The sequence below is a fragment of the Sorex araneus genome, chromosome 1, assembly GCF_027595985.1.
Source record: "Sorex araneus isolate mSorAra2 chromosome 1, mSorAra2.pri, whole genome shotgun sequence".
In the NCBI taxonomy this organism is placed as follows: Eukaryota; Metazoa; Chordata; class Mammalia; order Eulipotyphla; family Soricidae; genus Sorex; species Sorex araneus.
In genome coordinates, this window is record NC_073302.1 from 152,367,847 (window position 1) to 152,380,121 (window position 12,275).

At 37.6% G+C, this 12,275-nt stretch overlaps 1 protein-coding gene across 1 annotated transcript in view; it reads left to right on the plus strand.

The window, feature by feature from the left end:
* LOC101540296 (beta-hexosaminidase subunit beta-like) overlaps positions 1 to 12,275 on the plus strand; it is a 33,105-nt gene that overhangs the window by 13,736 nt on the left and 7,094 nt on the right. The window contains exons 5-11 of the mRNA XM_055123545.1: positions 148 to 194; positions 436 to 546; positions 3,735 to 3,836; positions 6,670 to 6,799; positions 8,670 to 8,850; positions 10,291 to 10,377; positions 11,876 to 11,948. Coding sequence (XP_054979520.1) covers positions 148 to 194; positions 436 to 546; positions 3,735 to 3,836; positions 6,670 to 6,799; positions 8,670 to 8,850; positions 10,291 to 10,377; positions 11,876 to 11,948 — 731 coding nt within the window. The remainder of the gene's footprint in view (positions 1 to 147; positions 195 to 435; positions 547 to 3,734; positions 3,837 to 6,669; positions 6,800 to 8,669; positions 8,851 to 10,290; positions 10,378 to 11,875; positions 11,949 to 12,275) is intronic.

The following is a 12,275-nucleotide window of genomic DNA, read 5'->3' on the forward strand; positions in this document are numbered from 1 at the left end:
TGATTTTGGCTTTATAAATTATGTTCGCAGTCATTGTTATTGCAGTATATTTAATTGCATTAGCCTTATCTTGCTGTAGATCACTGGATAACACAACTTTATTGCTTTGATACGAAATAATGCAGTTATTTGTTTTATTTTTTCTAGGTTTAGAAACCTTTAGCCAGTTAATTATTAGAGATACTTCTAATACTGTAAGTATGATTATGATTATGTTATTAAAAACTATTATTATAGACATATCCCTACTAGAAAAAAATGTAAACCATTTAGGTCTTCTTGCTTCTTGAAGATTTTTTTCTGTAAATATCTACATGTTTATTGCATAATTTTTATTTGAAATGAATCTTACATTCAGTACTTGCATAGATAGATTCACTGGTCTTTAATAAAGATCAAATTCTAAAAATAGATCAAAACAATTTTGTCTTTTAGTTCACCATCAATGAATGCAACATTACTGATTCTCCACGATTTCCTCATAGAGGTATTTTAATTGATACAGGCAGACACTTCCTGCCAGTTAAGAGCATTTTAGAAACTCTGGTAGGTGATCATTTCAATGCGTCATCTATTCTATAGCTGCTCTGTTTTGTGCTATCATGTTACACTGGAACTTAGAAACCACTGTGTAGGCTTATGCCAGGGGATTCATGTACTAAGTCAAAACACAAAATTTTTATTTCTTCCCCTGAAAAGTTCATTTTTTCAGTTGAGAAGTGCCAGGTCTACTAGAGAGTCACTCTTCTTTTTCTTGGTGATGGGGAGGAAAAGTCTTATAATATTTAACCAGAGTTTGTTAAGAGAAACCTATAGTTTCATTTTTTTTTTTTTTGCTTTTTGGGTCACACCCGGCGATGCACAGGGATTACTCCTGGTTCTACACTCAGAAATTAATCCTGGCGGTGCTCAGGGGACCACATGGGATTCTGGGATTCGAACCCGGGTCAGCCGCGTGCAAGGCAAACGCCCTACCCGCTGTGCTATCACTCCAGCCCCTCATTTTATTTTTTTAATGTAGGAGTACTGCTATTTATTCAGTCATTGATTAAGCTGATTGAATTGGGCACGAACTCCACACTACTTTTTTTTAATTGGGTATCCGTGAGATAGACTATTACAAAGCTATTCATTGTTGGGTATCAGTCATACAATGATTCAGCACCATCCGTCCATCAGTGTACATTTCCCACCAATGTCTCTTGTTTCCCCACCACCAGCCCCCACCCATCCTCAACCCCTATGCCCAGCCTCCCTCTATGGGAGGCACTTTGCTTCTTGCTCTCTTTCTCCTTTTCCTTTTGTGCATTATGATTTGCAATACAGGTGCTAAAAGATCATGGTGTTTGTTCAGGGCATTAAGTATTTTTATTGGAACAGTAAGGCTGGAGTAGCTTTTCAATTGGGTAGCAACTTTGGGGTGTGAATGTGACTGTTGAGGCTTCTGGAAGTCCAAGGAGATGTGGGGAGGTAGCCCATCTCGACCCCAAGAAAGCCTGGAGATTTCAGCCACAAAACCCACATACCAGAATTTTCAACACATTATGTCTTGGTGAGGTCTGTCCTGAGACAGTAGAGTCAGGCCAGGTGTATGGCGGTGATTTTGGGTTGTGGAAGCAAGTGGCTGCTGGGGGTCTGCTTGATTGGGCACAAGCCGACCCACCCCACTTCAATTTACCCCCATCTGTTTAGCCATGCGAGAGTCTGAGATAACAGTGGCTTTTTATCTCTTTCGAGATATATCTATGGTCTCTGAAATAAGGCCAATAAATGAGCTTGCATAGCTGAGCCTGAGGTGGTTTGTGGGTGTGACTCCCACATACCAACTTTTGACTGTTTAATTTCTTGGTAAACATGGTCCCAATTTGTTGGGGTCCAGCCAAAAGCATAGTGGCAATTTTGGGGTATCAGGAAGCCTGAAGGCAACATCAAGCTGCAGATGCACTCGCCCCACAGGTACAGGTTGACCTGCTGGTGGCACCATACCCTCAGAGAAGCCTATAGTTTCAATACTGCTCATTGGATTTGTATACTGCAAGATGGAAAACTATTGATCTCTCCAGTCTTTCTTAACAGGGTGTACTGTTCCCTCGTGGATGATGAAATGACTGTTCCCTTGAAAAATGCATCAAATTATAATTCAGAGTTTAGAATAAATTCAAGTTTTACATAAACTTTAAAAATATACCATCTTTATTTCAAATTTAATATATCCATTCCCAGAATTTTTTCTAGTTATTTTATTTACGATATAATTGACTTGCATCACTGTATTTGACTAGGGTGTACAGCATAATGATATGCTCTGCAAATGAGTTAAAATGCTTACCACAATAAGTCTGTTAGCATCAGTATCACATCCAAAAACCATAAAAAGAAAGAGAGAAAGATTTTTTTGTAATGAGAACTCTTAGGATCTGCTCTTTTAACAACTTTCCCATGTATCATAATGACTTAGCATCATGTTGTACATTTGTTTCTTTTTTTAAAATTTTATTTTTTCCTTATGCTTTATATAAACATGATAATCAAATCATCATGAACAACTTTAGTTTGTTATAGACATTCAATATTCCAACACCAATGTCACCACCATTGCACATTCCCACCACAATTTCTCCAATTTCCCTGACCACTCCTTAAGACTGCCCCCATAGCAGACTCTCAGTAATTTATTTTGTATTGCTTGTTATAATTTGCTAAAAAAAAATCAAAAAGTTTCCTTAGAAGAAACTTATTGAAGATTGTTGTATCTCATCATGGAGCCATGAAACCCTTGTATAAGATGTTATTAAGATGTTGTTACAAGTTAAGCCTTCTGTGTTTATATTTGGTTCATCAAGATTGGTTGCTTTCTAGATTACATCCCATCCATTCTGGTGTGCTACTACTGGTTTATCAATGTTGTAGAGTTTGAGATGTCACGGCCGCATGCTCCAGGAAGTTCAAATTCTATAAGAGGATGATACAGCTGGAGTTAAATTTTTAACTGGCTGACAGTTTTGGGGCATGTGTGTGATTTCTGAGGCTTCCAGAAGTACAGGGAGGTGGGGGGAGGTAGCCCATCCCTGACTCCATGAAAGCCTGGAGATTTAAGTCACAAATCTCGCATACCTGAGTTTTTCAACAGATTAATTTCTGCATGAGGTTCGTCCTGAGCAGTGGAGTCTGGCCAGGAGCATGATGGTGATTATGGAATGTGCTGGGACTCTGTTTGGGTGGGCTCTGGGATCACCCACCCACCTCTGGCATGCTTCAGATGATTCAACCTTGTGCAGCATCTGGAAGAATCTCTGCAACTTTATTGCTTTCTCTTGAGATTTATTTATGAGGCTCTGGATCATGGCCAGTGAATGAGCTTACCTATTGCCAGAGGTGGTTCATGGGTGCAACTGCTGAGGCTTTCGGAAGTACAGGTAAATGGGAGCGGTAGCCCATCCCCAACTCAATGAAAGCCTGGAAATTTTAGTGTACATTCATTTCTAGCACTTCTGATAATCTGAAGTTTGTAACATCTGGCTACCTTCCTAAGTTTCCCTCCACCGTTCCCCAGTAGGTGTTTTGAATATGACAGGCCAGGTAAGGAATCTAAGGCAAAGGATTTATACTTTCACACCTTTTTTTTTTCTGAGACAGAAATTGTAAATAGCAGACACATTGGAAACATCCCGAATAAAGAAATATTAACTGGATTGTGAACCTAATCTGCTGTATGTTGATGTGTTGGCTTGCAGGATGCCATGGCTTTTAACAAGTTCAATGTTCTCCACTGGCATATAGTTGACGAACAGTCTTTCCCATATCAGAGTGTTGCTTTTCCAGAGCTAAGCACTAAAGTGAGTATTCACATGATTGGAATCTGCATTATTGAAGTCAAGTTGATTGGTGGAGTTTCATTCAAAGACTGTAGCTTAAATATTTCCTTCTATAAGTAGGAATAATGTCTACAATGAGATATTTAGAAAAAATTAATACACTTTTTTTTAGGTTCATATAACTTGTGTTGTTTTTAATTCTTAGGTTATTGTAAATGTAAACTGTATCTAGAGTCTACACACGTAAAATTTGTCAACACTGGTGGGAGACCTAACACATTCATAGTTAATGTAAGGTTTAGTCATTATGAGGCAGCTCAGGTATATTAGTTTGAAGCTGAATTGTTTTGAGTTATGTATATTTTCTCCTTATTCTCTGAAAAACATAGGATGGGAAATATTAGATATGAGAACTGTTTCAGAAAAAAATGGCAGTCTCATTTTGAAGTGATGAAATTGACTTTCTTAGACCAGAGGAACTTCGAGCAAACCTTGGGATGAGTCAATAGTGTAATCCCCTTGGACAAGGGGAGCAGGCCATGTTTAATAATCTAGATGTCTGGTTCAGAGTTAGCAATGATGGTTTAAAGTTAGCAAGGTAGGGGGCTGGAATGATAGCATAGCGGGTAGGGCGTTTGCCTTGCACACGGCTGACCCGGGTTCAAATCCCAGCATCCCATATGGTCCCCTGAGCACCGCCAGGAGTGGTTCCTGAGTGCAGAGCCAGGAATAACCCCTGTGCATCGCCAGGTGTGACCCAAAAACCAAAAAATAAAAAAAAAATTAAGTTAGCAAGGTAGCAAGGCACAGAGTCAGGATTCTAAGTTTTGTCCTGAAGCATAATTCCAAAATTTTGTCTAGTGTTCATACAATATAGTTTGAAGTGCTAACTCCACTTATGATTTGGCTTGTTATACTTTTATTAGCAAAAGTTTTCAAACACACACACAGAAGTATAACAGTTGATGTATTTTCATGTACTTATCACCCACCTTTACTAATCAATACTGGACTATCAGATACTAAGATTCCCAGCACCATTATTATTATTCGTGGTGGTGAAGGGATTAAACCCAGGAACTCACATCTCAAAGGCATATGTTCTATCATTGATCTAAATCCCTGATTCTCAATACCATTACTTTGGGTTTTTGTTTGTTTATTTTTGTTTGTTTGGGGATCCCACCTAGTATTAATCCTGGCTCTGCACTCAGGAATTACTCCTAGTGGGGCTTGAGGAACCATATGGGATGCCAGGGATAGAATATGGGTCAGCAGTGTGTAAGGCCATACCCACACTATCATCATACTTTAAATTGAATCGCAGATCAGATCAAACTTGTAAATTTGTTATTCTTAAAAGCAAAACACCCACAAACCTTATAACTGTTGATAATTTAACACTAATCTAGATAATCATTCACTGTTCACATTTCCCAAATTCTGCTACATATAATAATAAAAAAATTAATGAAATTGGATGCAAATGGGGTCCATACAAAGCAATCTGTTGGCACGTGTGTTAACATTTTTGTAAGTTATAGATGCAACTTGCCGTCCATTTTTAGTTTTCTTATAAATCTTTGCATTTTTATTAAAGAATCTAAATTAGTTGTCAAAAAAATGTCCAAGATGAATTTGCTGATTGCATTTCTGTCATGTTAATTAGCATGTTTTTCTGTCCCCTAAATTTACTTAAGGTGGTAGCAAAACAGTCCCTTGTATCACTTGTCATCCTGTTGATCTTCGATTTGCTCGAGCGGGTGCCAGTAATGTCTCCATTTGTCTCTGTCACGTGCTAGTGCAGCCCAATAATATCTGTTTGCTCCAGGCACACGAAGAGCCTCAAATCGTTCATTCAGGGATTTGATGAAGAAATCTGACCATATAGTTGGTGGGTGGCCACAAGGTCTTCTGACGTCCCATGGAATCCAGTCGGTAACAGGTCTAGTCCAGCGGTCGTCTCTGAATCACATTACATGACTGGCCCATCTGATTTTTGATGCCTTGGCAAACAAGACAGCGTCCCTGATTCTTGACCGTAGCAAAACAATCTAGATTAGATAAAAAACTGACACTGGAACTGGATCCAGATTTCTTTTGAAACTATAACATTTATAGTCCATACCTTGAGAAATGGGTTTAATTTTTTTTTTTTTTTTTTGCTTTTTGGGTCACACCTGGCGATGCACAGGGGTTACTCCTGGCTCTGCACTCAGGAATGACTCCTAGCGGTGCTCAGGGGACCATATGGGATGCTGGGAATCGAACCCGGGTCGGCCGCGTGAAAGGCAAACGCCCTACCCGCTGTGCTATTGCTCCAGCCCCGAGAAATGGGTTTAATTAAAACCAATATTGACCTCTAAATTTTCAAGTGAACTGGCAGGTAGATAGCTAAGGGTAATCTTCAAGAAAATTATGTCAGATAGTGAGTCCCTGGGGGAATTTTAAAAACTGATACTAATTCAAGTGACTTTGAAAAACAAGAGCTGTGTGCCCGGTATGATTTTTAAATTTGATTCTGTAACTAACAAATGCAATGAATTATGTTTTAAGTTGTTTCAGTTTGGAGTGAAGCACTTCACTTCTGAGGTTGCATGGCCCTGTGAGATTGAAATAGTGTGGTGGTAGGTATCCCCGAAACAAGATTTGCTATTTGGAGTGAGAGATTTCTCAATAAATCTGAGATGAGCCCGAGTATGCTGAAAACATTAAATCAATAATCAAACATCACAAAGGACTCATGATATTGGAAATGTTAGTTTTCAGGTATCGAGTGCAAGCAGAAGCATTATTACTTTCTGTATTAATCAATACTCTTCATATCTTTGCCTTTTCATATGTGCCTCTCCAGGGAGGCTATTCCCCATTTCATGTGTATACTCCACTCGATGTCCATAAGGTGATTGAATATGCTCGGTTACGAGGGATTCGAGTCATACCAGAATTTGATACCCCTATGCATGTAAAATTTTCAGATAAAGGTAAGGAGTGTGTTTTGTAGAATGGGAACACCTAATGTTCTGTATCTCTGCTTTTTATGAATGATGTATGCTTGGGGTTTTGTCCTTAAACATGATCATTTAAGCATCACTGATGTAATTCCATAACTGCTCAAAACAATTCAGTAACTATTATGTGTTTTTGTGAGCAAGGCACTTCTGAAAATATAAAACCAAGAAATTAAAGAAAACAAGAATATGGTTACAAAGTGGAACTTGATAGTGAATTTGAGAATATACTTGGGGTCAGAGACATAGTACAGGGGGTAAGGTGACTTTCTTACATGTGGCCAACCCCAGTTTGATTGTCAGCACCAGATATGATCCCCCAAATCACACCCAGGAATAGCCCCTGAGCACAGTCTGAAATACCATCTCTAGCATCACTCACCTTACCCACTCCACCTCAAAAGAATATTTTTTCATGGTGTAGTAATGACTACAATGCTTTCAAAAGTGAAGGAATATATTTACATTTATGGTTAAAGACATTTACTTGAAATATACTGCAACAAAGAATAGGATTTTTTGTAAAATTGTTGAGAATTGGTATCAACCAAGTTGGCCTGAGTTTAAATATTTTTCCTGACATTTATAAATATAGTAAATGAAATGTTTGGGGGATAGTCATAACAGTGGTATCATAAACTATTTTGAAGGTTAAATAATGAATTTCATGTACATAGTATTGTTATGAATGTGGAAGTGGAGAACACAGGGAGGTAAGTCTGGAAGGATGAAAAGTAGAATCTGGTCCTGGGTATGGAGTGAGATCACCATGATCCACCAAAACTAGGAAACATTACTGAAAAGAAGACTGACATGACGGGGACAGTGTGAAGAAATACCTGGGTAACAGTGACAGATTGGCAGAGGAAAGAGATTGAAGTCCAAGACCAAAATGGTGAGCAGGCAAAAGGACAATGCACAGAGTTGAAAGACATGCTGGAAATAAAATCCAGAAGCCTTTCTCACTGACTATGGAAGACAGAGGAAGAGTTAAAGACTGGGTTCATAGCGGTTCCACATTAGAATATGAAAATCAAGAGAATCTACAAAAGGATCTTAGGAAACAGAATATGGACTCTGAATTCTTTTTTATTGAGTTATCACAGTTTACAATAGTGTTAAAAGCATTGTTTTATATTTGCTGTGCTGCTACACCAAGCACTCTAACAGTGTCAACCTCCCTCCAATCATTGTGCCCTGGCTCCCCTTCCTCCATCCTTAGCCACCTCAGATCCCAGTTCTATTCATCGTGTCTCACTGTTTCCACCAGGGATTGTCTAATCCCTTTCTCTTTCTTTATATTAGCATATTGGGAAGATCATCGGGTACTTGTCTCTTAGTTTGAGAATTTGGATTTTGTTAGCTCTTATCTGAAGTACAGCTAGTATATCTGTTTTGGGAAATTAATATCTCAGATGGGCTCTGATCATCTCAGAGACTGGTGAAAATGGAAATGGTGAGATATCAGGAAAAGATTCAAGAAAGAATTCTCCCTCATCTAATTTGGAATAAATTATATTAGTCACTTAGTAAACATGATTATCTTTTAAAAATGAAATGTTACAAAATGTTTTAAATAAGCTAGTATAATTAGTATAATTAGACTTGTATGTCATCATATGTTTGAAATAAAAATACCTTTTCGTGGTTTCTTTTTTTGTTTGTTTTTGTTTTTGGGTCAGACCAGTAGTGTTCAGGGCTTACTCATGGCTCTGAGCTCAGGGATCTATCCTGATGGGCTCTCGGACCACATGGAATGCTAGGGAGTGAACCTGGGTTGTTTTCATGCAAGACAAATGCCCTACCCACTATACTATCACCCCTTTTCATGTTTTCCTTATAGGTCAGAGCAACTTCCTAACTTTCTGCTTAAAACAAGAATGGCCATCTGCACCATTTCTACCTCTAAACCCTGTACAGAATTCAACTTACGTCTTCATGTCTAAATTTTTCGCAGAGATTTATAAAGTGTTTTCAGATAAATATATTCATTTGGGAGGAGATGAAGTCGGATTCAATTGTTGGTATGACAATAAACCTTTGTTTTTGTTCTTTCAATTTTAATTATGTTCCATTTCAGAGTAGATATAGAGGTTTTCAGTGGAAATGACAGATTTTTGGCAATGTTTCTACTTGTGAGATTTAACTTGTCAAAATAGTTCAGATGTTATACTTTTATTGAAGGTTCATATGGGTGGTATAACAAAGTAAAAGATCTTAAAATTGTGGGCTGAAGAGATAGTATAGATGTTAAGGCATATGCCTTGCCTTGCACACAGCTGGTGTTGATTCAGTACCCAGCATGACATATAATCCCGAGAATACAAGGAGTGATTCCTGAGCATAGAGCCCATAAATAAGCCCTAGGTACAAGCGTGGTCCAAAACAATCCAACCAAAACCTCTCAGAAGAGTGAATATGCAGGAAAAAATTAAGCTTAAGAAAAGGTAGCTTTGGGCTGGAGTGATAGTACAGCAGGTAAGGCGTTTGCCTTGCAAGCGGCCAACCTGGGTTCAATTCCCAGCATCCCATATGGTCCCCTGAGCACCGCCAGGAGTGATTCCTGAGTGCAGAGCCAGGAGTCAGCCCTGAGCATCGCCGGGTGTAACCCAAAAAGCCAAAAAAAAAAAAAAAGGCAGCTTTAGTGAAAGAGAGCAAGGATTAACTGAGGGAGAATTTTCTCAGGAAGGGGCCAACGTTTTAATGGAGGAAATCGTTTGGCCCTGAGAGAATGTGGTGCTGGAAAGCAGAAAAGTGTTATGTATGAAACTCCATCAGCAACAGTACTGTAAACCATAGTGCATAAACTTATTTTTAAAAAAAAGGCCTCTCATAGAAGCAGACTGGTGGGTAGGAGGCAAATGGAGTTGGGTGACCATGGGTGGCAGGAAATGGACACTGGTGAAGTGAAAGATGTTGAAACATAGTATGCCTGAAACTCAGTCATGAATTTTTAATTTCATGGTGACTACATTTTTTAATTATGCATTAAAAGGAATATACTTTGAGGGACCAGATGATATGTGTGGCCCCCGGAGCACACCACCAGGAGTGATCCTGAGCACAGAGTTGGAGAAATCCCTGAGCACTGCTGAGTGTGGCCCAAAACAAACAAAAATGCACTTTGAGAAAATAAAACATATCAGGACACCAGCTTCTGGAAAAGTTCTTTGGAATATAAAACTAACACATAATTTCTTGTTTTAAATTAATATTAAAATTTAAAATATTTTTAATTTTAAATTAAAAATATTTTTAATTTCAATATTAAATTTTATTTTATATTTTAATATTAACCATACCTTAGATAAATGTTTACATTATATTGTTCAGTTTAAGGCTTACTTCTAAAAAATTTAATAGTTTTAAATTTGCGTAATTAATGTTAGGAATATTTAATGCTTTATACAGATGAACTATATCAAACTTTTAAATGTAATTTTAACATTCTGTTTTTGCCAAAGGATGTCCAATTCAGAAATTAAAGCCTTTGTGAAACGCAGCAGCTCTTACAATGATTTTAAAAAACAGGAATCTTATCATATTAAAAAGTAAGTTACTTGAATGCCTTCTATTTTATTTCAATTCCTCATATAATCAGTTTTGCTACCATTTTGGTTCATTTTTTACTTTGCACTATTATTTTCCACCCTTTGCCAAAGTGTAGATGGTAGTGCAAAATGTAAATGAAAATCCATAAAGAAGGAAACAGTTTCCCTTGTTTGATATCACTAATTATCACAGTGGAATAAAGCCTTTGACAGAAACAGCTGCACAGTGAGACAGCAGTTCTAAGAACTTAGCCCGAAGACCTGCGTACCCTGCAATGTCTTCCTCACTCAGCATCCTGTGCTGGGATTCCTTCCCCTTGTCATCTTCTGGACGTTTCTAATACTTTCTACCCGGGCTCATTGGTCCACAGCCACATGTGCCTGTTGATGTTTATTCAATGTGTTTTATTCTGGTAACAATGACTTACAGTATTGCGACATTTGTATAGACTTCATTATAATCAATCCCGAGAGTCTATCTTCCATCCACCACCATACAATTGATCCCTTTTACTTGCCATATGCACCCTCATCCCACTGCCTCTCTGCTAATCACTCTTATGCTCTCAGAGAGAATTTACTGTGACTATTAGTATGTAAAATGCAATGAAAGCAAATGAAAATTTCTCAGTCTGATTTGTTACATTCTAAGTACCCATCAGGAAGATGAGCCTAGTGGCACATTCTGCAAAATGAAGATATAAAAGGGTTTTATCATTGCAGAAAGATGAATGGATAGTTCTGCCCCCACTGGAGAGATTTGCAAACTATCTCCATAAAGGGTTAGAAGATCAATATTTTGGGCTATGTGGGCCACAAATGGTTGACACTTTCAGCAACATTTTATAAATATAAAAATTACTCTCAGTTCATGAGCCACACTAAAACAATATCATAAGTGATGGAATCAATTTTGCATCCATCATCTGCATAAGCAAGCTAAAATATATTAAAATTTCCTTTATTCTTTTGTTGTAAGAAATATTATATCTTTCATTTTTCAGGATATCCGATATTTTTGTGATAGGTTTTTGTTTTGTATTGTTTTACTCCAGAGATTCAGCCCCAGATATCACAACTATTAGGCAGGTCTCATCCACTGTGTCACAGCCCAACCTTTATATTGCATTGTTAATTCATTAAGAAATATTTTAGATTGACAGTTGCAAGTGTGATATGTAATTTGGAAGACACCACAAGCTAGGTTATGGTTCCCTTTAAGATTGTCGTGGAATTAGAAAAGACTTCTATGTGCACCCTCCTCTGAGTTTCTATGTGAATGGGATATGAGCTTATTCATGCAGCAAACAAGTTTTAAACCGACTTGCTAAGTCAATTCTGAGTCTTGTGAGAAAAAGGAGTTATGGGTTCCCATCTAACTCTAACTGTTTCAGAAATGACACCTTTTATGGTTATAATTCATGGAAGAAATCCTGTGTACTAAAAAAATTGTTAAACTTGTTATCTGAAATAACTGTGATTTTTTTTCCAATGGCAGACTTTTGAGTATTATTGCAAATCTAAGGAGAAGAGTCATAGTCTGGCAAGACGTTTTTGATGATGATATTAAGGTGAGATCTATATAAGACATATAAGATACGAAAGACATAATATTATATCATCTTGCATGGCAGGAACCCTCATGAAGTTTTCCTCAACATTATCAAGGAAATTAGCTTTCCTTTTAAACTATTGTTAGGCAAAAGCTGTAAACTTAGATGGAAAACTTGTTCATTTTCCCTCACATACTTATCTCTTTTATGTCATTCTCAATCACATACTGACTTGCTTTTAAGTAAGGTCCTTTCCCAAAACAGCTGAATGATAAGAATAAATGAGTCTCTGTTGCTATTTTTAATGTTATAAAGGTTTCTTTTTATGAATCATATCCAGAGATG